Below are 27,509 nucleotides of genomic sequence, written 5' to 3'. Positions count from 1 at the left end.
TTTATGGGGGTGGTACCAGAAGTAATGATCCGACCTCTACCATATTTATAACAGCTCTCGTGTTAATGGAAATAATGAGATTTACCAAGTCTGAATGGAATCGGATGTTAATTTCGTGTTTTATGAGCTTCATGGATATTCAAAATTTTGACCCTTTGTGGGTCAGGTACCAGAAGGAGTGCAGTGATATATCCCATCCTCACAGCATATCTTGTGTTAGTAGAAATAATGGGATGTGTGAAATATGAAGAGAACCGGATGCTTATTTCGGATTTTGTGATCGTTTTGGTTATTCAAAACTTTGAGAATTTTTTGGGGGAGATACCAGAAGGATTGGTCCGATCTCTACCATCTTTATAACAGATCTGGTATAGATGGAAATATTGAGGTATGCCAAGTCTGAATGGAATTGGATATTAATTTCGCCTTATATGAGCTTCATGAATATTCAAAATTTTGACCCTTTGTGGGAGAGGTACCAGAAGGAGTGCAGCGATATATACCATCTGCACACCAGACCTTGGATTACTAAAAATATTGTGTTATGTGTAATTTGAATAGAATCGGACTCTTCATCCTATTTTATAACAGAGATGATTATTCAAAATTTTGATGGTGTGGCCTGATATTAGGATTTCGAAGTTGGATCGAAATCGGATTATTCTTTTTCTTTCTGTGCAGTATAATATATTTTATTTTCTTTTTTTTTTAAATTCGACCTTTTTGTGGGGGAGGAAGCAGAAGGAGTGGACCAAAATTGCCCATCTCCGAACTCGATTTAAGTTTGATAAAAATATTACGATGTACCAAGTTTAAACTAATTCGAGAGTTATCGTGCGCTCCAGCCAGACAGAGGGACGGACGGACATCGTTAGATCCACTCTAAATGTCCTGAAACGGATTTGGCCCAAAGAGACCTAGGGTCTAAACCCGTTTTTTCGATGAGGCATGTTTTGGCCGTATCAAATGTCCAAATTTAGATATAGCTCCCATACATATCTTCTTCCGATTTATATTTTATTGGGTGCCATATGTGTAATATTCGTATAAATAGGATGTATTTAAGCACATCCGGGTTCTGAATAGAAACAAAAACTTAAAATTTGGTGAAATTCGGTTCAGATATAGCTATAGCTCGCCTATATATATGTTTCATCCGATTTGGTGTTTAAATCCCTCATATTTGTAAAATACTGTCCACAAAAATAATTTTTGGTATATCATACAGCCCTGAAATGCCTCGGCCCATCCATCTTTTGACTTTTCTTTTCCGGTTACAATTGGTATTTATTTATATTTATTTCCTCAATCCTATTTTTAACAAAGATTTTCTCTTATTATTACATTTATATGCAATGAAACTTTCCCCTGTTTCGAATAATAGTCCAACCATTTCCATAACTAGAAAATATGATCGATATTTTATAATAATGACAAGACAAGAATTTTTTTTTCAATATTATAAAATTGTTGTTTTGTAATTGTTTGTGATTGACATATCGCCTATTATGTTGAACAGCTGAAACAATATATATTGTAAATATTATGATTTTATAACATCCTGGCAGACTGTTTTCATTTGAAACCAAAACAATTTACAATATCTACGAACACAGCATGATAAAACAAAACAAAATGGCAGTGATACAATCTAGCAGCAGGACATATGTATATTTGACATTATTTTCCATGATATATTTTTAAGGAAGTATAACTATAATAATCTACCACATTGTTGTTATTGTTTTATTTACATAAGTCCTTGGTTATTTTAAGAAAAAAAAAGAGGGACAAGATTTCTGGGAAATTCTCATAGACAATATTTTGCAATAATATATCATGTGGATATTATCATGTTTATATGGTTATGTATTTATCTCGACATGTTTATGTTTGTATGATTATAAAACATCGCCATGAACATTTCAAAATAGTAGAAAATAATTACATAACTTAAAAAAAGAAGGCCAAATATCATACTGTAATGGGGGAAAATCAGTTTTTTAGAAGATGAGAAAAATACAAAATGTATATTTAGAAGTTAGCTTGATTTTCTCCAATATTTTGAAGGTTTCTTTTCAATATTTTTAGATTGCCATAAAACCTTATTTGGTTGTGAACAATTTAAATTATGAAAATATCGTCCATAGGTTCAAAGTTATTCAATTTTCATTAAAACCCTTTTGAATTAAAAATAATCATACGACACATGGTACCCCCAAGGAAATATTAAGTATATTCATATGAAATAATATCACAGTGAAATAAAAGTGATTAAATTTTCAGAACAAAATGCTCTAAAACTATGTAAAAAACATAGTGAAAAAATTGTGGGAGAGTTGCATTCTAAAAAAATTTGATTGAATTTTCAACATAATTTCAGTAACGTTTTAATTAAGCAACGTTTAATTGTGTCCGAATACCTTGATGTGTTATAAAGGAAATGCAACTCGAATATTGAAAATATCCCACATACTTCCAAAGTTATTCAACTTTTACTAAAACCCTTTTCAATTAAAAATAATCATACGCCACGCTGTACACAAAGTAAAAAATGGAATATTCAAAGAAACTCAAAGTAATACAAATTAAAATTCAAAACTCAATCTCTTTGCAATAAAACTTTAAATTCTACCATCAACTTCTTTGTCCAACACAAATCCATAAATAACAATTTCAACCCCCTTTTTGAATCACGTAAAATTTGTGCATTGACAAAATTTTCTAGCATTCATTGTAGTTACTATTATATAAGTATATACACACATTTACAATATCATAGAAAACCTCCCCTTAAATGGAACTTTTCCAAAAGTAAATAGCTGAGTAAAAAAATATAGTGACAATGTCAACTGTTACAACTTTCACGAAAAATAATAACAGGGAAAGTGTGTAAAGAGAAAAGTCAATAACAAAAACTTGCACTTGACAGCGGCGACTATGTGTATGCGAATGTATGTGTATGTAATATGAATAGGTAAATATGTATTATTTATTATACCAAGATAAGCATTTACTTGTTGTAAATACTTCTGGGAAAATGGGACAATAGGGTAAAGAAAATAATAATGGGGATGCTAAAAACTACAACCAAACCAGCATGGAGTTTTGAGATTTGTAAAGGAAGTTATGTAAAATTTTTGTAGGATTTGCTTAACTTTTATGTTTTTTTCCATTCCGGAGAATTATTAAAAAAAATTCTCTATTAGAATCGTTATTTCTTAAATAAATTTGAGATATATTTAACATTTTTTCTACAACATATTTTTAAGGAAGTATAACTATAAAAATCTCTCACATTGTTATTATAATTGTTGTTTTTAAATAAAAAAGTAAAATATTTAAAAAGTTTTCTGGGAAATTCTGATAAACAATATTTTATAATATATCATGTTACACATTGTGGTTATGTATATATGTTGACAGGTTTATGTTTCTATTATTATATAACATTACCATAAACATTTCCAAATATTAGAAAATAATTGCATAAATAAAGAAGGAAGACCAAGAAAATAAGAAAATGAGAAAAAAATCTGTTTTTAGAAAATGAAAATAATAAAAGATTATTTTTGAAAGTTTCCTAGATTTTAACTAATAGTTTAACCACTATTGTGCAATATTTTTCTATTTCCATAAACCTTAATATGCTTTGAATAAAATACCGTTTAAATTATGAAAATACCGTTAATAAGTTTAAAGTTATTCGACTTTTATTGAAACACTTCCGAATTAAAAATAGTCATACGCCACATGGTATCGCCAAAGAAAAATTAAGTATATTCATGTTTAAGGGTTACGGCGCTATATCTGTTTTAATGTCATGAAACACTATTCGGTTCTGAAGGAAATCCTGTTTAAATTGTGAAAATATCGTTAATAGATTCAAAGTTTATCGAGTTTTCCCAAAACACTATCTAATTAAAAATAGTCATACGCCATATGGTACCCGAAGGAAATATTAAGTAGATTCTTATTAAATAACATTACAGTGAAATAAATAAATGGCAATTTGGAATATTTGACTGTAGAAACAATAAAAAAGGAATATTGAAAAGATGGCCAAATTTTATTCTATAAATAGAAATAGACCCTATTTAAAGATAATAATAAACTATTTTTTAAAAAAATTGCTCAATTTTTTCAGATATTTTAACGCTTATTTTACAAAGTGTTATATTGTTATAAGCCTTTATTAGGTTTTGAATAAAATCCCTTTTAAATTACTAATATATCATTAATAGATTTAAAGTTATTCGACTTTTATTAAAGCACTTTCGTATTAAAAATAGTCATACCCCACATGGTTCCACCAAAGAAAAAATACCTATATTCACATGAAAAGGCTATTGTGCAATAGTTTTTATTTGTCGTATAATACTATTAGGGTTTTGAGGAAATCCTCTTAAAATGAGATCTATTTAAGACATTACTGTTTTAGTTTACTCATAGGACCCCAGGGCGTATGATTGACATTAATTTTGAAATAACTTAGAAAAAGTTCAATATCTCTAAAAATATTTGGTGGATTTTGAAAATGCAAAACGGTTTTGCATTGCTAACAATATTTGCTACAACATTTTCTATATCAACATTTGTGTTTTTTTCTGTATTTTTCCGGAAATTATCAAATTAAGTTGGCATAGAGAATAAAGTTACTTTTTTTAGAAATTCATTCTCACATAGAGACTATTCCGAAACGTATATTTAAATTTTATTGAAAGCATTTCCTTTGGAAGTATTATTCGCCTTTAATCAAGTTGCGTGGTACTCTTACTACATAATTTAAAAAAAGAATCAAAATATTTTTTAACACAAAAAATGTTCAAAAGTAAAATCGATATTCTATAACATTTATGTTGAAATTTGTGTACAGTATATAGGTGAACATCATATTTTGACCCGTATCCGCTATAAAACAAAAACAAAAAGAAAAAAATGACACCTGCAGAAGTCGTAATAGTTTTATATTTCAACATTTACTCATAGGACCCATAGGGCGTATGATTGACATTAATTTTGAAATAACTCGAGAAAAAGCTCAATATCTCGGAAAGTATTGGGTGGATTGTGAAAATTCAAACGGTTTTAAATTTCTAAGAATATTTGCTATAACATTTTCAAAATTTGTGATTTTTTCGGTTTTTTTTGGAAATTATGCAAAATATTATTTAACACAATAAAATGTGGGAATTTTATTCAAAAGTAAAATTAATATTTTTTGAATATTTGTTTTAAAATTTGTGTACATTATATGAGTGAACATCATAACCGATACACAACAACATCAAAAAGAAAAAAAATGACACCTGCAGAAGTCATAATAGTTTTATTTCAAAATTTACTCTTAGCACCCATAGGGCGTATGATTGACATTAATTTTGAAATAACTCGAGAAAAAGCTCAATATCTCGGAAAGTATTGGGTGGATTTTGAAAATGCAAACGGTTTTGGTTTCTTAACAAAATATATTAATCACGTTTCATACGAGATATGCTATCTTTCATTCAAGTTTTTTGAAGTTTTTAGTAATTTGCAAAATATTTTGTGCCAATGGTGCGTATGATTGACATTAAATTTGATTTAACCTGAGTTAAAGTTTGATATCATTAAAAGTATTGGCTGGATTTTGAAAATTCAAACGGTTTTGGGTTCTTAACAAAATATATTAATCGCACTTTAGATGAGACTTTTTATTATTCATTTAAAATTCGACGGTTTTCAGGATTTTGCTAAATATTTTGTACCAACAAAAAATTAAAAATTGATAATTTTATTCACAACTAAAATGGTTTTTTTGCTTGGTATTTGTTTTCTATACAGTTTTCATATCTTCTATTTCTTATGGTGAAGTTTGATGAAGGATATTTTTCTAATTTTTTTCTGAAAAAATGCAATACGGATACAAAAAAAATTAAACCTTTAAGCCGGAATTGGATTTTCAAATTCTACAAATTTTACCCACTCGAGTAGGGTTTCATGGCGTATTCTAAGAACTTTGTTGCAATTGTTAAACATTTGTTGGCATATTTTCACCTAAAATGGCACACTTGGATATTGGACTTCTTATTTATTTTACCTGCCTAGGTAAACCACCGATGCTTGTGACTTAAATTTTTAGCCGCTTTTTCATTATTTGTCTAAAAAATTATTTTGGCACAATGACTCGTGGTATTATTGGTATGAAATCTAAAATAAGCTTGCGTTTGAAGTTTGTATCGAAGTAAATGCGAAGTTATGTCAGTGACATTTCGATGGAACTTCAAAACAACATATTCTTCCTTTTCTCAAATGATTCATGTTTTTCCCTCTAAATTAGAAAAAATACAATATCTTCTATATCAATTCAATATATTCCAAAAATAATTCATGGTTAAGCATGCAATTTGTTCATACCAATATAAATACATGCTTGCATTGCGAGGCATCTAAAACTGCACCTAACATTCGAACAGCAATAATTTGTGTTTCCTTTTTGTGTGGAACCTTTGTGGGCGTATTTCTAACGGTATACGAAAGATGCTCAAACTCAAAAGCATTTCATTAGCAAAACCTTTTAAATCGAAAATAAATGCCCTTAGAGAAGGATTATAACACCAATTCGAATGCACAAAGCGGATGGCCAAGAAGAAGAATTTCAGTTTCGTATGGCCGGCAGCAGAACAAAACTAAAATTCTTTGGAATTTCTCACTCAAAAAAAAAAAAAACAACTTCGAAAATGCCACATTTGTGGAACGGGCTCCTCCATGCACACAAAAATTAACCGTTTTCTGTTTCTTTGTGTTTTTGTTTGCCACTTTTTTTTTCATTTGCTACTTTTGGGAACCATGCAATATAACGCATAGCTAACTGACTGCCTTCCTTGCATATTGAATAACATTCGCAACATGTAGGTATGTATGTCTGTGAGGGTGTATGTGGAGCAGGAGATATCTAAGCATACTTCTTTTTTTGTCGGTTCCTTTCTAACGATTCGCAATACAAATTCGCGGAAACGCACAGCAACCAAAACACGCATCGCATCCATGCACCAAAACAAACACACGACGACGTTTTGAAACTTCTTCCACTGGCCACTGAGACTGAGATTGCATAGCCCCGAAAATGCTTAAACGAGAACAAGAAGAAAAAACAAACAAACAACAACAACAAGGAAACCAAGAATAAAGTGACTAAAATACATCGGAGAATACAGGACAACAGAAAAAAATCACCTGCAGTTTCTTAGAAATGAGGCCAAACGTAAAATGTTTTCAGTTTGTTGTTATTTTTGCTACACATGGATGAAATTTTATCAAGGTTACTACTACACCATTTCCATAAGGTAACGTTTTTTAAAGAATATCAGGAACTATAGAAAATACCAAGCTCTATAAGACATCTGGAACCAAATATCATTGTTATCGAATACATATTACGCATGTGAAGGAGTTAAAACCCCAAATCGGATGAAACATATATATGGGAACTATAGTTATATCTGAACCGATTTTCACCAAATTTGACCTACTTGCTTCTAGACTGAATTTGGTACGATCGATCTTGATAAAATTTGGCAGAGGTGTTCCCGAGCTCTATAAGATATCTGGTACCAAATATCATTGTTGTCGAATGTATATTACGAATGTGTGGGACTTAAAACTCCAAATCGGATGGAACATATATATGGGAGATATACCTATATCTGAACAGATTTCCACCAAATTAAATTTACTTATTTCTAGACTGAATTCTGTCGGATATGCCAAAATTCAGGTCATTTGGGCTGATTTTGGCCATTTGGTGCACATTTAACCAGAAATCCGTTGGAGATATATATGGGAGCTATATCTAAATTTGATTTGATTATCACCAATTTCAATAGAGTTCGTCCTTGGGCCAAAAAAAAAAATGTTAGGAAAATTTCATCTCTATCGGATAAAAATTGCGACCTGCATTTTGTTCACAAGAATACATGGACAGGCGGGCTGACATGCATAGAACGACTCAGAAAGTGATTTTATAAAGATCCTCAAAAGTAACTATAGGTCTATCCCGCTTTCTTCTCCATGTTACAAACAAATGCACGAAGACATAATACCCTTACCTCTATGTGGCGTAGGGAAAAAAATCGCTCCTCAGGAACTCAGGCAATTTTTTTTATTAGAAAAATCGTAAGTTTTTTCTATTGAAAAAACACTCCTCAGAATGTGAGGCTAGTTTTTTTCTAAGGAAAAACCTTAGGAACGCAGTCAATTTTTTTTCTATTGAAAAAATTCACGCCTCAGGAACGGAGGCAATTTTTTTTCTATAGAAAAAAAATCACACCTCAGGAAGTAAGGCTATTTTTTTTTTCTCTATAGAAAAAAATTCACGCCTCAGGAAGTGAGGCTATTTTTTTCTATAAAAAAAATGCACGCCTCAGGAACGGAAGCAATTTTTTTCTATAGAAAAAAATGCACGCTTCAGGAACGGAGGCAATTTTTTTTTTTCTATAAAAAAAAATGGACGCTTCAGGAACGGAGGCAAATTTTTTTCTATAGAAAAAATTCACACCTCAGGAAGTGAGGCTATTTTTTTCTCTATAGAAAAAACTTCACGCCTCAGGAAGGGAGGCTATTTTTTTTCTATAGAAAAAACTTCACGACTCAGGAAGGGAGGCTATTTTTTCTATAGAAAAAAATTCACGCTTCAGGAACGGAGGCAATTTTTTTCTATAAAAAATTCACGCCTCAGGTACGAAGCAAATTCTTTTCTGCAGAAAAAAAGTTACGCCTCCGGAAGTGGGCCTATTTTTTCTATAGAATCGCTCCTCAGGAACTGAGGCCATTTTCAAAGCTGTTTTGAAATGGTGTACTACTGCAAGGAATTTGAAGCATCATCATCTAATATATTTCACACACAAATTTAAGAAAGAAAAAAATAACAAAACAACGACATTTCATATTTGCAATAGTTGTATCAACAACAACAACAATATGATCAACAGCATCCCCTAACTGGCGTCAACAACTTAACTCAACGCAAACAGCATCTCACTCTCTCGCTTGGTCTCTCTCTCTCTCTGTCCATCCGATCATCACTTGAGGCACTTGAAGAAGATGCATTTGCTGCTTGCTGTTGTGTGTAGTCAAACTAGCTAGCTTGTTGTGACCCATTCATTGCTTGCTGTTGCCGTTTGCGCTTGCTATTTGTTGTTGTTGTTATTGTTCCTGATAATATTGTCGTTTGCTGTTAGTGTTGTTTAGTAGTTGTTGCCTTTCAGTTTGGTTACTTGTATTTCAAGGTTATTGGCGGCGGCATCATTGGCGGCAAACAATATTTTATTTGATTTAGTTTAGTGTGTTTAGTTCAATTCCAGGAATTAAATTGTATACCCCAAAAACTGCTGCTCGCTAGCTCGCTCATATTCGGCAGTGCAAAGTATGAACGACATGCATGTCTCTTGTGCTACAAACGCCAAAAGAAAAAAAAAAAACAGTGATCGAGCAAGTCAATCTGCTATGATATTGTGTGTGGAGTGCATTCTGAAATCCAGAATGTTATTTCTTTTTTTCTGGAAATTTTGAGAATCAAGAAATAAAATCGAACATAGGTCTTTTTTATTAATTCCAATATTGCCTAAATATAAAATTACATTCAGAAGAAATGTATGCAACACAAGGGGTGACACATGACACCATTGCTGGTGAGCTGGATTTTTGATGAGAGAGGGGGGAATGCTGTCTTAAATCCACAGATTTTTTAATGCAGATGAAATTGTTTTACTTATATTGATACTGACTATTTTGTCTGAGAAAAACTAAAGATTTTTCAAGAGATTGGTGAATTTTTTTCGGCACGGGTCGTACGGACCCTAAAAACCCAAATTGAACTCAATATCAAATTTCTATACCTTCACCCAATACCAACTTATGCAATCTACATCTCTCTAGCCTAGGTACCAACAGTGATAAAATGTTTGTACCATTTAGTACTTTTCGAACATTTATTATGCGCATTTGCGAAACCACCTCCATATCTCAATTCCAGATACTAACAAAGACCTCAATATCTAATTTCGGAATTCCAGCCCAATCCTTTCATACAATACCATGTTAAGTACAACTTAGTACTCTTTGTACAATTATAGCACACATTTTCCAAAGCCACCACCATATCTAAATTTTAGATACCAACAGAGAGCTCACTATCAAATTTCAGAATTGTAGCTCCATTCCTTCACCCAATACCGAATTTAGTACATTTTAGTACTTTTCGTACAAATATAGCACACATTTCCAAAACCAGCCCCATATCTTAACTACCGACACCAACAGTATCGAAATTCGATTTCAGGATTTCAGCTCTATTCCTTCACTAAATTTTGTACCATTTAGTATTTGGCGTACGATTATACCACACATTTCCAAAATCACCTCCATATCTCAATTCGAAATACCAACAGGTATTTTAGGATTGCAGCCCTATCCCTTCACTCAATACCAAATATACGAAATTTAGTACTATTTAGTACTTTTCGTACGAATAAAGGACTCATTTCCAAACCACCGACATATCTCAATTCCAGATACCAACAGAGACCTCAATATCAAAGTTGATGATTCCAGTCCAAACCCTTCATCCATTACCAAATTTAGTACCATTTAGTACTTTTCGCATAAGTTAAGAACTCATTTCCAAACCACCGCATATCTCCCGATACCTGATACCAACAGATATCTCAATATCAAAATTTGAGGGTTCCAGGACAATCCCTTCATCAAATTCCAAATTTAGTACCATTTAGTACTTTTCGTACAAATATAGTACCCATTTCCAAACCTTGGCTCAAACACAAATACCATCAGTAATATATATATCAAATTTCACAATTTTATTCCTTCGCCGAATACCAAATATAGTACCATTTTGTACTTTTCGTACAAGTTTAGTACACATTTCCGATACGACCTCCTTATGTCCAGGCTAATAACAGCGGCCCTAATAACACATTTCAGATTTCAAACACTTTTTGCTCACTCAATACCAAATTGTCCCAAATATAGTACTAATTAGTACTTTTCGTGCACTTGTAGCACACATTTCCAAAAGCATCTCCTTATCACAAACCTACCAACAAGAGGGACCTTAAAGCAAAATTTCTAGATTTCAGCTTCATCCGTTCATCCAATACTAATTTTTTCAAAATTTAGTACTATTTAGTACAGTTCGCAAACTTAGTACACATTTCCAAAACACTTCCGTCATATATCAAACTTACTTTCCAGCCTTGATTCTCATACCAAATTTCAAGGTTTTAGCTCTATCCATTCACATAAGACCAACTGGTACCATTTTTGAAGTTTAGTACCGCTTTAGAATTTTTCGTAATCTTAAAGGTCGAATATCGAAAAAAAACGCCTTTGGTACATCTATCCTGCCACTCATCGGTGACTCTCATTCCAAATTTCAGAATTGCCCAATACAAAAGTATTAAATTTTGCTCAATTCAAGGTATTCGATTTTTAGTACTTTTCGTACCCTCTTAGTACCAAATTTCCAAAAACGCAGCCTACACACCAAGACCGACCCCGTGCAAAATTTATGTGCGTGAAGATAAAAACGTTTTTAATTGACGAAGACTTTCCGTTGTATAACAGTGTATAACAGTTCAAAAACGTTTTTGTATATGAGCGGAAAATAAAAACGATTTTCTAGGTTATAATAAAAACGTTTTTCAACGTGTTAGACTTTTAATCTTAGTCATTTGTTTGATTTACGAAATTATTATCTCCTAGTAAATGAAATACTAATACAATACAATATGTATTGATCTAAGCATTTCATTGTAGAAATTTTGAGAAAAAAATTTATCATCGAAAAATACGATTATAAAGGACAAAATATGTTTTGGCCTATATCTCAGGATCAAAAAAGGATACGCGTATATGGAAGGTATCGTTAGAAAGGTGATTCCTTCTACTTTCCGAATATGTGCTGATCTAAGCATTTCATTGTAGAAATTTTGAGAAAAAAATTTATCATCGAAAAATACGATTTTAAAGGACAAAATATGTTTTGGCCTATATCTCAGGATCAAAAAAGGATACGCGTATATGGAAGGTATCGTTAGAAAGGTGATTCCCTCTACTTTCCGAATATGTATTGATCTAAGCATTTCATTGTAGAAATTTTGAGAAAAAAATTTATCATCGAAAAATACAATTTTAAAGGACAAAATATGTTTTGGCCTATATCTCAGGATCAAAAAAGGATACGCGTATATGGAAGGTATCGTTAGAAAGGTGATTCCCTCTACTTTCCGAATATGTATTGATCTAAGCATTTCATTGTAGAAATTTTGAGAAAAAAATTTATCATCGAAAAAGACAATTTTAAAGGACAAAATATGTTTTGGCCTATATCTCAGGATCAAAAAAGGATACGCGTATATGGAAGGTATCGTTAGAAAGGTGATTCCTTCTACTTTCCGAATATGTATTGATCTAAGCATTTCATTGTAGAAATTTTGAGAAAAAAATTTATCATCGAAAAATACGATTTTAAAGGACAAAATATGTTTTGGCCTATATCTCAGGATCAAAAAAGGATACGCGTATATGGAAGGTATCGTTAGAAAGGTGATTCCTTCTACTTTCCGAATATGTGCTGATCTAAGCATTTCATTGTAGAAATTTTGAGAAAAAAATTTATCATCGAAAAATACGATTTTAAAGGACAAAATATGTTTTGGCCTATATCTCAGGATCAAAAAAGGATACGCGTATATGGAAGGTATCGTTAGAAATGTGATTCCTTCTACTTTCCGAATATGTATTGATCTAAGCATTTCATTGTAGAAATTTTGAGAAAAAAATTTATCATCGAAAAATACGATTTTAAAGGACAAAATATGTTTTGGCCTATATCTCAGGATCAAAAAGGGATACGCGTATATGGAAGGTATCGTTAGAAAGGTGATTCCTTCTACTTTCCGAATATGTATTGATCTAAGCATTTCATTGTAGAAATTTTGAGAAAAAAATTTATCATCGAAAAATACGATTTTAAAGGACAAAATATGTTTTGGCCTATATCTCAGGATCAAAAAAGGATACGCGTATATGGAAGGTATCGTTAGAAAGGTGATTCCCTCTACTTTCCGAATATGTATTGATCTAAGCATTTCATTGTAGAAATTTTGAGAAAAAAATTTATCATCGAAAAATACGATTTTAAAGGACAAAATATGTTTTGGCCTATATCTCAGGATCAAAAAAGGATACGCGTATATGGAAGGTATCGTTAGAAAGGTGATTCCCTCTACTTTCCGAATATGTATTGATCTAAGCATTTCATTGTAGAAATTTTGAGAAAAAAATTTATCATCGAAAAATACGATTTTAAAGGACAAAATATGTTTTGGCCTATATCTCAGGATCAAAAAAGGATACGCGTATATGGAAGGTATCGTTAGAAAGGTGATTCCCTCTACTTTCCGAATATGTATTGATCTAAGCATTTCATTGTAGAAATTTTGAGAAAAAAATGTATCATCGAACAATACGATTTTAAAGGACAAAATATGTTTTGGCCTATATCTCAGGATCAAAAAAGGATACGCGTATATGGAAGGTATCGTTAGAAAGGTGATTCCCTCTACTTTCCGAATATGTATTGATCTAAGCATTTCATTGTAGAAATTTTGAGAAAAAAATTTATCATCGAAAAATACGATTTTAAAGGACAAATATGTTTTGGCCTATATCTCAGGATCAAAAAAGGATACGCGTATATGGAAGGTATCGTTAGAAAGGTGATTCCCTCTACTTTCCGAATATGTATTGATCTAAGCATTTCATTGTAGAAATTTTGAGAAAAAAATTTATCATCGAAAAATACAATTTTAAAGGACAAAATATGTTTTGGCCTATATCTCAGGATCAAAAAAGGATACGCGTATATGGAAGGTATCGTTAGAAAGGTGATTCCCTCTACTTTCCGAATATGTATTGATCTAAGCATTTCATTGTAGAAATTTTGAGAAAAAAATTTATCATCGAAAAAGACAATTTTAAAGGACAAAATATGTTTTGGCCTATATCTCAGGATCAAAAAAGGATACGCGTATATGGAAGGTATCGTTAGAAAGGTGATTCCTTCTACTTTCCGAATATGTATTGATCTAAGCATTTCATTGTAGAAATTTTGAGAAAAAAATTTATCATCGAAAAAGACAATTTTAAAGGACAAAATATGTTTTGGCCTATATCTCAGGATCAAAAAAGGATACGCGTATATGGAAGGTATCGTTAGAAAGGTGATTCCTTCTACTTTCCGAATATGTATTGATCTAAGCATTTCATTGTAGAAATTTTGAGAAAAAAATTTATCATCGAAAAATACGATTTTAAAGGACAAAATATGTTTTGGCCTATATCTCAGGATCAAAAAAGGATACGCGTATATGGAAGGTATCGTTAGAAAGGTGATTCCTTCTACTTTCCGAATATGTGCTGATCTAAGCATTTCATTGTAGAAATTTTGAGAAAAAAATTTATCATCGAAAAATACGATTTTAAAGGACAAAATATGTTTTGGCCTATATCTCAGGATCAAAAAAGGATACGCGTATATGGAAGGTATCGTTAGAAATGTGATTCCTTCTACTTTCCGAATATGTATTGATCTAAGCATTTCATTGTAGAAATTTTGAGAAAAAAATTTATCATCGAAAAATACGATTTTAAAGGACAAAATATGTTTTGGCCTATATCTCAGGATCAAAAAGGGATACGCGTATATGGAAGGTATCGTTAGAAAGGTGATTCCTTCTACTTTCCGAATATGTATTGATCTAAGCATTTCATTGTAGAAATTTTGAGAAAAAAATTTATCATCGAAAAATACGATTTTAAAGGACAAAATATGTTTTGGCCTATATCTCAGGATCAAAAAAGGATACGCGTATATGGAAGGTATCGTTAGAAAGGTGATTCCCTCTACTTTCCGAATATGTATTGATCTAAGCATTCATTGTAGAAATTTTGAGAAAAAAATTTATCATCGAAAAATACGATTTTAAAGGACAAAATATGTTTTGGCCTATATCTCAGGATCAAAAAAAGGATACGCGTATATGGAAGGTATCGTTAGAAAGGTGATTCCCTCTACTTTCCGAATATGTATTGATCTAAGCATTTCATTGTAGAAATTTTGAGAAAAAAATTTATCATCGAAAAATACGATTTTAAAGGACAAAATATGTTTTGGCCTATATCTCAGGATCAAAAAAGGATACGCGTATATGGAAGGTATCGTTAGAAAGGTGATTCCCTCTACTTTCCGAATATGTATTGATCTAAGCATTTCATTGTAGAAATTTTGAGAAAAAAATTTATCATCGAACAATACGATTTTAAAGGACAAAATATGTTTTGGCCTATATCTCAGGATCAAAAAAGGATACGCGTATATGGAAGGTATCGTTAGAAAGGTGATTCCCTCTACTTTCCGAATATGTATTGATCTAAGCATTTCATTGTAGAAATTTTGAGAAAAAAATTTATCATCGAACAATACGATTTTAAAGGACAAAATATGTTTTGGCCTATATCTCAGGATCAAAAAAGGATACGCGTATATGGAAGGTATCGTTAGAAAGGTGATTCCCTCTACTTTCCGAATATGTATTGATCTAAGCATTTCATTGTAGAAATTTTGAGAAAAAAATTTATCATCGAAAAATACGATTTTAAAGGACAAAATATGTTTTGGCCTATATCTCAGGATCAAAAAGGATACGCGTATATGGAAGGTATCGTTAGAAAGGTGATTCCCTCTACTTTCCGAATATGTATTGATCTAAGCATTTCATTGTAGAAATTTGAGAAAAAAATTTATCATCGAAAAATACGATTTTAAAGGACAAAATATGTTTTGGCCTATATCTCAGGATCAAAAAAGGATACGCGTATATGGAAGGTATCGTTAGAAAGGTGATTCCCTCTACTTTCCGAATATGTATTGATCTAAGCATTTCATTGTAGAAATTTTGAGAAAAAAATTTATCATCGAACAATACGATTTTAAAGGACAAAATATGTTTTGGCCTATATCTCAGGATCAAAAAAGGATACGCGTATATGGAAGGTATCGTTAGAAAGGTGATTCCCTCTACTTTCCGAATATGTATTGATCTAAGCATTTCATTGTAGAAATTTTGAGAAAAAAATTTATCATCGAAAAATACGATTTTAAAGGACAAAATATGTTTTGGCCTATATCTCAGGATCAAAAAAGGATACGCGTATATGGAAGGTATCGTTAGAAAGGTGATTCCTTCTACTTTCCGAATATGTGCTGATCTAAGCATTTCATTGTAGAAATTTTGAGAAAAAAATTTATCATCGAAAAATACGATTTTAAAGGACAAAATATGTTTTGGCCTATATCTCAGGATCAAAAAAGGATACGCGTATATGGAAGGTATCGTTAGAAATGTGATTCCTTCTACTTTCCGAATATGTATTGATCTAAGCATTTCATTGTAGAAATTTTGAGAAAAAATTTATCATCGAAAAATACGATTTTAAAGGACAAAATATGTTTTGGCCTATATCTCAGGATCAAAAAAGGATACGCGTATATGGAAGGTATCGTTAGAAAGGTGATTCCCTCTACTTTCCGAATATGTATTGATCTAAGCATTTCATTGTAGAAATTTTGAGAAAAAAATTTATCATCGAAAAATACGATTTTAAAGGACAAAATATGTTTTGGCCTATATCTCAGGATCAAAAAGGATACGCGTATATGGAAGGTATCGTTAGAAAGGTGATTCCCTCTACTTTCCGAATATGTATTGATCTAAGCATTTCATTGTAGAAATTTTGAGAAAAAAATTTATCATCGAAAAATACGATTTTAAAGGACAAAATATGTTTTGGCCTATATCTCAGGATCAAAAAAGGATACGCGTATATGGAAGGTATCGTTAGAAAGGTGATTCCTTCTACTTTCCGAATATGTATTGATCTAAGCATTTCATTGTAGAAATTTTGAGAAAAAAATTTATCATCGAAAAATACGATTTTAAAGGACAAAACATGTTTTGGCCTATATCTCAGGATCAAAAAAGGATACGCGTATATGGAAGGTATCGTTAGAAAGGTGATTCCTTCTACTTTCCGAATATGTACTGATCTAAGCACTTCATTGTAGAAATTTTGAGAAAAAAATTTATCATCGAAAAATACGATTTTAAAGGACAAAATATGTTTTGGCCTATATCTCAGGATCAAACAAGGATACGCGTATATGGAAGGTATCGTTAGAAAGGTGATTCCTTCTACTTTCCTAAAAAAAATAAAGCTTACTACAATTTTATAACAACGTCCATGTCGGGATTCGAACCCACGACACAGCAAATCTCAACAGAACTACTTAGGCGACTCGACCACAGCTTCGATGTGGACGGGTGGTATACTGTTGTTAATACTACTGAACGTAGGATAATACGTAGATCTCTTTTTGCTGTTGTCAACATTGAAAATGGACACAAAATCGGTTACGTTAATCTCATTGATTTAACCCCTTAGACAGTGTGTTACAGGTCAACGTATGTAGGCATGTTTAAGAAACTACATATTCGCAACTATTTTGGCATTTATACTAATAATTGTACTTTTATTTTTAATTTGTATATATTTAAATTCTATAAATTATCCTATAAATTTATTGATTTATGTTAATATTTGTATAATTCCGTATTTATTTATTTTTATTCCGTATTTATGAATTAAATTTTTTGTACTGATAATTATGTTTATATTTCATTTAATTATTATATACAATTTTACTGGTAATTTATTTTATTTTAATGTGTTTATTTATTTTTATCATTACAGTTTTACGCTTGCATATCTATATTTTTACGTTAATTTATATTCGTGTTTTTATATTTTTATTTACGGTTTTATGTACAGTTATAATATTTTTTATATTTTTTGTACTTATATTTATATTTTCATTTTATTTATTTTTATACTTAAACTAATACCTTTTTACATTTTTATTTATTTTGTTGTTAAATTTAATAATTTTTTTGTATTGTAATACCAACACCACGTTATTTTACACATGCTGGTATCACTTCATTTTTTTTATCCATTTGCATTTATGCGGCATGTTCTATCTAAAAAGCAAAAATGCAAAGAATGTGTGAACCGTTACTTTTCGCACGTACCATTGTTGTTGTGTGTGTTTCAAGTTGATCGTTTGACAAACAACCCTTTTTTATGTTCCCACGAAAAAAATGTTTATTTTACTTTTACAATTCTGGTTCACCGTCGATGCGAGCAAGTGATAGCTCAAGTGGCAGAGCGGTTGTGTTTTCGTGACCTGTGTCGCGGGTTCGAGCCCCAGTCAAGGTTTAGTTTTTTTAAATATATTTTTTTTTTGAATATGTTTTTTATTAAAAAAATATTTTTCAAAGCAAGTACAGAAGTTCTATTATTGAAGTTTATATGTTGGTTGTACTTACTTATATGTATGACGTTTTAACGGTATGCAAGTTATTTGTAACTGTTACAGTAACCTTATGTTGTATAACTTATTCTGCAAAAAATTTTCGTTAATAAAAAAAAAAATAAAAAAAAATCCTATTTAAAAAAAGATGAATAAACACATCATGACCGGGGCTCGAACCCACGACACAGGTCACGAAAACATAACCGCTCTACCACCTGAGCTATCACTAGCCCGCAGCGATGGTGAACCAGAATTGTAAAAGTAGCATAAACATTTTTTCGTGGAAACATAAACAAGGGTTGTTTGTCAAACGATCAACTTGAAACACACACACAACAACAATGGTACGTGCGAAAAGTAACGGTTCACACATTCTTTGCATTTTTGCTTTTTAGATAGAACATGCCGCATAAATGCAAATGGATAAAAAAAATGAAGTGATACCAGCATGTGTAAAATAACGTGGTGTTGGTATTACAATACAAAAAAATTATTAAATTTAACAACAAAATAAATAAAAATGTAAAAAGGTATTAGTTTAAGTATAAAAATAAATAAAATGAAAATATAAATATAAGTACAAAAAATATAAAAAATATTATAACTGTACATAAAACCGTAAATAAAAATATAAAAACACGAATATAAATTAACGTAAAAATATAGATATGCAAGCGTAAAACTGTAATGATAAAAATAAATAAACACATTAAAATAAAATAAATTACCAGTAAAATTGTATATAATAATTAAATGAAATATAAACATAATTATCAGTACAAAAAATTTAATTCATAAATACGGAATAAAAATAAATAAATACGGAATTATACAAATATTAACATAAATCAATAAATTTATAGGATAATTTATAGAATTTAAATATATACAAATTAAAAATAAAAGTACAATTATTAGTATAAATGCCAAAATAGTTGCGAATATGTAGTTTCTTAAACATGCCTACATACGTTGACCTGTAACACACTGTCTAAGGGGTTAAATCAATGAGATTAACGTAACCGATTTTGTGTCGATTTTCAATGTTGACAACAGCAAAAAGAGATCTACGTATTATCCTACGTTCAGTAGTATTAACAACAGTATACCACCCGTCCACATCGAAGCTGTGGTCGAGTCGCCTAAGTAGTTCTGTTGAGATTTGCTGTGTCGTGGGTTCGAATCCCGACATGGACGTTGTTATAAAATTGTAGTAAGCTTTATTTTTTTTAGGAAAGTAGAAGGAATCACCTTTCTAACGATACCTTCCATATACGCGTATCCTTGTTTGATCCTGAGATATAGGCCAAAACATATTTTGTCCTTTAAAATCGTATTTTTCGATGATAAATTTTTTTCTCAAAATTTCTACAATGAAGTGCTTAGATCAGTACATATTCGGAAAGTAGAAGGAATCACCTTTCTAACGATACCTTCCATATACGCGTATCCTTTTTGATCCTGAGATATAGGCCAAAACATATTTTGTCCTTTAAAATCGTATTTTTCGATGATAAATTTTTTTCTCAAAATTTCTACAATGAAATGCTTAGATCAATACATATTCGGAAAGTAGAAGGAATCACCTTTCTAACGATACCTTCCATATACGCGTATCCTTTTTTGATCCTGAGATATAGGCCAAAACATATTTTGTCCTTTAAAATCGTATTTTTCGATGATAAATTTTTTTCTCAAAATTTCTACAATGAAATGCTTAGATCAATACATATTCGGAAAGTAGAGGGAATCACCTTTCTAACGATACCTTCCATATACGCGTATCCTTTTTTGATCCTGAGATATAGGCCAAAACATATTTTGTCCTTTAAAATCGTATTTTTCGATGATAAATTTTTTTCTCAAAATTTCTACAATGAAATGCTTAGATCAATACATATTCGGAAAGTAGAGGGAATCACCTTTCTAACGATACCTTCCATATCCTTTTTTGATCCTGAGATATAGGCCAAAACATATTTTGTCCTTTAAAATCGTATTGTTCGATGATAAATTTTTTTCTCAAAATTTCTACAATGAAATGCTTAGATCAATACATATTCGGAAAGTAGAGGGAATCACCTTTCTAACGATACCTTCCATATACGCGTATCCTTTTTTGATCCTGAGATATAGGCCAAAACATATTTTGTCCTTTAAAATCGTATTTTTCGATGATAAATTTTTTTCTCAAAATTTCTACAATGAAATGCTTAGATCAATACATATTCGGAAAGTAGAGGGAATCACCTTTCTAACGATACCTTCCATATACGCGTATCCTTTTTTGATCCTGAGATATAGGCCAAAACATATTTTGTCCTTTAAAATCGTATTTTTCGATGATAAATTTTTTTCTCAAAATTTCTACAATGAAGTGCTTAGATCAGTACATATTCGGAAAGTAGAAGGAATCACCTTTCTAACGATACCTTCCATATACGCGTATCCTTTTTTGATCCTGAGATATAGGCCAAAACATATTTTGTCCTTTAAAATCGTATTTTTCGATGATAAATTTTTTCTCAAAATTTCTACAATGAAATGCTTAGATCAGCACATATTCGGAAAGTAGAAGGAATCACCATTCTAACGATACCTTCCATATACGCGTATCCTTTTTTGATCCTGAGATATAGGCCAAAACATATTTTGTCCTTTAAAATCGTATTTTTCGATGATAAATTTTTTTCTCAAAATTTCTACAATGAAATGCTTAGATCAGCACATATTCGGAAAGTAGAAGGAATCACCTTTCTTACGATACCTTCCATATACGCGTATCCTTTTTTGATCCTGAGATATAGGCCAAAACATATTTTGTCCTTTAAAATCGTATTTTTCGATGATACATTTTTTTCTCAAAATTTCTACAATGAAATGCTTAGATCAGCACATATTCGGAAAGTAGAAGGAATCACCTTTCTAACGATACCTTCCATATACGCGTATCCTTTTTTGATCCTGAGATATAGGCCAAAACATATTTTGTCCTTTATAATCGTATTTTTCGATGATAAATTTTTTTCTCAAAATTTCTACAATGAAATGCTTAGATCAGCACATATTCGGAAAGTAGAAGGAATCACCTTTCTGACGATACCTTCCATATACGCGTATCCTTTTTTGATCCTGAGATATAGGCCAATCCTGAGATATTTTGTCCTTTAAAATCGTATTTTTCGATGATAAATTTTTTTCTCAAAATTTCTACAATGAAATGCTTAGATCAATACATATTGTATTGTATTAGTATTTCATTTACTAGGAGATAATAATTTCGTAAATCAAACAAATGACTAAGATTAAAAGTCTAACACGTTGAAAAACGTTTTTATTATAACCTAGAAAATCGTTTTTATTTTCCGCTCATATACAAAAACGTTTTTGAACTGTTATACACTGTTATACAACTGAAAGTGTTCGAAAATTAAAAACGTTTTTATCTTCACGCACATGCAAAATTTCAGGGTTCTAGCCGTTTGATTATCAGACAGGTATATGGGAATCTCTATTAAGTGTATTGGCCCTTTGGCCCTTTCAAAATTTCAATACTTTTCACGACAAAACTTAAAACTAATTTTTCAAAAAATGAAAATTGTTCCATGGTGTACAATTTTGGTTTTATTGAATTCTATCACTTTCTTCTCAGAATGCATTTTCAATATTTTTGTTTTTTATTCCAAAAACCACTAAGCTTATAAACAATTTCAATATCAATCCCATACGCATTGAAAGACAATTCAATTTATTTATAATTTACAATTTTTTCTGCTTAATTTCATTGCAGCTTAAGAAATACAACTCCAGGAAAGAGAGAAGCCCATCATCCTGAAAAGTAAGCAAAAGAACACAGTGAACGCAGGACGGATTCATTCATCAAGCAATCGGATATTGCGTTGAACATCCACAACAACAACAACAAATTAAATGCGAAAAACGCATTTTATTGGGATTACAAAAATAACAAAACAAAAATCGGTTTGGCAACAACGACTTCATTTCATAAACAACAAAAACGACAACAAGAACAACAACACCCTTTGCTGTCATCAAAAACAAACAGCAGCAACATCATCATCACTAACCACAGCAAAAACAGTGGCCATTTGGAAAAAGTGTCGCTGTTTAAGAAAAAGAAGAAAAATTCAAAATTCATGGTTTGGCTTTTCTAACGTTATTCAACATAATCCCAATTTACAAAATACCAACAACAAAAACAACAACAACAAAGTATCTTAAAACTTCTTCATCCATCATCAAAATTTCTTTGAATGTCATCAAGTGCATCTGCCAGAGCAACGACATTTTGGTTTATGTGACATTTGGTTTTCATGTAAAGCAAAGAAATTATTCACTTCAGCATTTATACAAAATTCAAAAATTCAAAACGCAACAACTGCGAAATCGTCAAAAACAACAACAACAACGTCATTACATTTTTGGCTATACCCAAACGGCAATTATTTTTCTGTTAAAACAATCAAATTTATTCGTCGATTTATTTGTTTTTCTAATTTGTTAAATCTTCAATAAGGTGGTCTTTGCGATCCACTCTACGTACCTAACAACCAATCAACACATACCCCCCACATCGCAGCATCATGGATCCCCAACAACAGTTTTGTTTGAAATGGAATTCATATTCATCAAATTTGGCCATAACATTTTCAAATTTATTCAAATCGGATTTGCTGGCAGATGTTACACTATCATGTGATGGTAAGTAGATCATGTTTTTGTGTCATATTATTAAAATTTGTCAAAATAAGGATAGCGAAGGAACCCTAAACTTTTATGAAATATGAAGCATACTTTTAGGATGAGTTTAATATATTTAATATATCTAATCTAATAATAACTAATATCTGCTCGAACCTAACAATTAAATTTTTTAATACATACAGTCTAAATTTTGGAAAATATTGCATTCTTCTAGGCATATTTTGTTCAAAAACGTAAAATCGTATAATTTACTAAATTCATTCGAATAGCATTTGATCACCAAAAAAATAGGATCCTTTACCTTTTCAAAAATAGTTCGGATTTATTGAAGTATATTTTTAGACATTAATTATATTTATGACACAATTTTGTACTTCCAACAAGTAAGAAAAAGTCAAAAGTCGGGCGGGCTTGATTATGATGTAGGGAAATAAATATGTGTATTAAGTAGAGCTCCCATAACAATAAAATTTATTTGAAGTAGATCATACCACCTATCAAAATTTGGCTGTAGAGAAGTTATTGTTTGGTTTCACAGCTAATATATGGGAGACATATGCAATTCTGAATCGATTTTCAGTAAATTTGACGGGGATATTTTAATCTTTTATGCCAAATAACATTACTATAGAGTGCCTGATATCACTTCGAGAAGGAATAAATTTAAAAAAAATATATATCGGAGCCGAGTTTCACAAAATGGAAACCTACGTCCCGAAAGCCGCTCCATTTGGGCTAATATTAGCCATTATATTCACAATAAACCTGAAATCGGATTAAGGATATATATGGGAGCTATATTCAAATCTGAACCAATATTGATAAAATTTAACAAGTATTTTTGGGCTGTATCTCACATCTGGTACCAAATATCAATATTGTCGAATGCATATTACGAATGTGAGGGACTTAAATACCAAATCGGATGAAACATATATATGGGAGCTATAGCTATATCTCAACCGATTTTCATATACTTGCTTCTAGATTGAATTCGGTCGGATGTACCAAAATTCAGGACTTTCGGACTGATTTTGGCCATTTAGTGCACAATAAACCTGAAATCGGATTAAGGATATGTATTGGAGCTATATCTAAATCTGAACCGATCTTGATAAAATTTAACGTAGGTATTTTTGAGCCTCATAAGGTATCTGGTACCAAAAATCATTCTTGTGGAATGCATATTACGCATATGAGGGTCTTTAGCACCAAATCAGATGAAACATATATATGGGAGCTATAGCTATATCTGAACCGATTTTCTCCGAAATCGTTGTACTTTCTTCTAGACTGAATTCGGTCGGATATGCCAAAATTCAAGTAATTTGAACTGGTATTGACCATGTGGTGCAGAATTAACCTGAAATCTAAATCTGATCCGATTATCACCAATTTTTATAGCATTCGTCCTTGGGCCAAAGGAATATTATTTGGAAAATTTCTTCTCAATCGGATAATAAATGCGACTTGCATTTTGTTCACAAACGTACATGTACAGACGGACGGACAGATGGACTGACATGCAATCGACTCAGAAAGTTATTCTATGAAGATCCTCAAAAGTAACCATGGGTCTATCTCTCTTCCTTCTCCATGTTACAAACAAATGCACAAAGACATAATACCCTTACAACTCAATGTGCTGTAGAGTATAAAAACATTGCATACCTTTAGGAGTTTATGGGCATACTCTTTGGTAATTTGCCTGCATTTTGCCTAATCTTTATGGTTGTATGCCTTTGTATATATTTAGGATATAATGATTCTGTTTTAGCAGAATAAATGCAAGAAATCTTTTACAAAACTTCCTTTTGTATTACTTTTATCAAATTCTTGGAATTTTCTTAAAAAGATTGAATACTTTTAGTAGTTTTGTAATGGGGTAATGGACTGGAATGCGTTGGATTGAGAACCGTAATTATTTTTCTATATTTCCCAAAAAAATGTACCCCTAGCGAAATGCTACAGCAATGAGATTCAAGTATTGAATCTTTAGCTAAATTTTGGATTTTTTCAGTTCACTCTCATCGTCACACTCAAAATCGCTGAATTATATTTTTTACAATTATTATGTTTATCCACCTGTTTCCTACAATGTTCAACGGTAAGAGTTGGCCATACCCTTTTCAAAACTTAATAAAAATCAAAAGTGTTGCATATTTTTAGGCCGCATCTTTCCTTTAATACCAAATTAATTTTATTGAAGATTCATGTTTACTCTGGCCTCTTCAACTTTTCCCTGTTTTAATATTTTTTGACACAAATCACAATAGCTTTAAAAAAAATGGTTACAGGCCGAAAACAAAAATCTAATAAAAAATACCTGACCTAACATAAGATTATATTATATTCAGGAGAAGAATACAAAAACGACGACAACAAGAAACCCAATAATAATGACGTGACGCCGTTGTAGACACAATCTTGATGTTTCATTTGATTTCTTTTTCGTTTTTTTTTTTTTTTTTTGTTTGCCTTTGCATTATTGTCCCTTTTATTTTCTCGTGTGTTTCAAAGGTGCCGGCAAAGGAATGGTTATGCACGTTCCTTGGTGTTATTATTATGACTTTTCTTCAAATTTTATGAAATGCTAATAAAAAAATAACAATAATAAAGAAAAACAAACCAAATGCCGGCAGACAAACAGACAGGCAATAATCGAAAGAAAACCCAAATAAAACGACAAGAAAATATTTGCGCCGCTTCGAGATTGTGAAAGGACAAGAAACTCGACGACGCGATATCTATGCAAACGAAAGGACGAAAAAAACAATGAAATCAATGTCAAATGTGAATGTTTGTATGTATGTATGTATGCGTCTATGTACATATATTTAAATATTATATAGGTCTTTGATGAAATATCTAAATGCAGAACAACAATATTGATGATATTGCGCCAAGACGCCAAGGTTTGGGTGACCTTTTTTTAAATAAAAAAATAGTATATGTATTTAACACGTCATCGTCATTTTCGAGAATATTTAAAATAGAATTCAAGAGAATTGGGCAGTAAATTATGATTTTCACAAAAAAAATCGCCTTAAAGTATGCAATATATTCTTGAATTCATGGAAATATTCGCTAATTTGCAGAGTCTTGATCACCTTTGTTATTATTTTTGAATCTAAAGTATGAACATATACATTAAAAACAAATAAAAAATCAGTTAAGTTTTAACGGGCCGAACTTTTTATAACCTCCACCATTCAGAAGGAACTTGAAAGTTTCAACAAAAAAAAAACTCCGTCAAAAAATATCGCTCAAATGAAAACCTTTATGTGGGGGCTATACGAAGACGAGGTGCTGGATAAGTAATTTTTTGTTATAGGCTGTAGTAACGATTCCGAACTTTAAATACGAAATTCGAAACAATTCCGATGAATAATGTCAATAATATCATCAAAATAAAGAATAAAGGGAGGTACCGTTGTATGAGGGCTATACTAAGATGTGGACCTGCCAAGACAATTTTCCGTTACAGGCTGTAGTACCTATAAGGAACTTCATAAACGAAATTTTAAACAATTTCTGTGAATATTGTACCTAAAATCATCTAAATACCGAATATAGGGAGGTACCGAAGGTATTTATAGGAAATTCCTTGTGTGGATTTTCAGACTATTCCACTGAAAAATGTGGCTAAAATTTTTGAAAATACCGAATATCGGGGGGCACTGTTGTATGGGGGATATACGCTATCGTTGACCTATATTGGGTATTCTCTTTCAGGTGGTAAAGAGCTCGCAGGGAACTACTTGAGTAGATTTTCAGACAATGCCATTGAAAAATGTGACTTAAATCATCAAAATACCGAATGTCGGAAGGTACAGTTATATTGGGGATATACGATATCGTGCACCAATATAGACAATTCTGTTTCAGGATGTAAAGTACTCAGAAGGAATGCCTTGTGTGGATTTTAAGCCAATTCCATTGCAAAAGAAATGTTATCTGATGGTAATGCGTGCGAATCAACCCCCATTCTTCTCCTTTAAAAAAAAATCGCCTAAAAATATGCAATGTATTTTTGATTTTCTTGAAATATACCCCAATTATGTGGAGTCTTGAATACCTTTATTATTATCCTTATTTTTAAAACTGAAGTACGAACAGACACATTAGAAAAGTAATATTTTAGTAGTGATTGCACGCCAACCCCCTTTCATCCTTACCAGACAGCTTTACACTCGCTAAAGGTCACCTATTTTTATAAAAATATATGTATTTAAAACGTTATCGTAAATTAGGAAATATTAAAAACAGATCTCTAGAGAAATAAGCTGTA

General features: G+C 31.2%; 1 protein-coding gene across 1 annotated transcript in view; it reads left to right on the top strand.

Moving 5' to 3' along the window:
• LOC109612449 (zinc finger protein chinmo-like) overlaps window positions 1-27,509 on the top strand; it is a 146,554-nt gene that overhangs the window by 97,755 nt on the left and 21,290 nt on the right. Inside the window, 1 exon segment of the mRNA XM_059118414.1 lies at window positions 22,284-23,215. Within this exon segment, the coding sequence (XP_058974397.1) occupies window positions 23,098-23,215 (118 nt within the window). The 5' untranslated portion in view covers window positions 22,284-23,097.

This window comes from Musca domestica, unplaced genomic scaffold (genome assembly GCF_030504385.1).
Source record: "Musca domestica strain aabys unplaced genomic scaffold, Musca_domestica.polishedcontigs.V.1.1 128, whole genome shotgun sequence".
Classification (NCBI taxonomy): Eukaryota; Metazoa; Arthropoda; class Insecta; order Diptera; family Muscidae; genus Musca; species Musca domestica.
The sequence above is the reverse complement of the archived record's forward strand: the minus strand, read 5'-3'. Positions and strand labels throughout refer to the sequence as shown.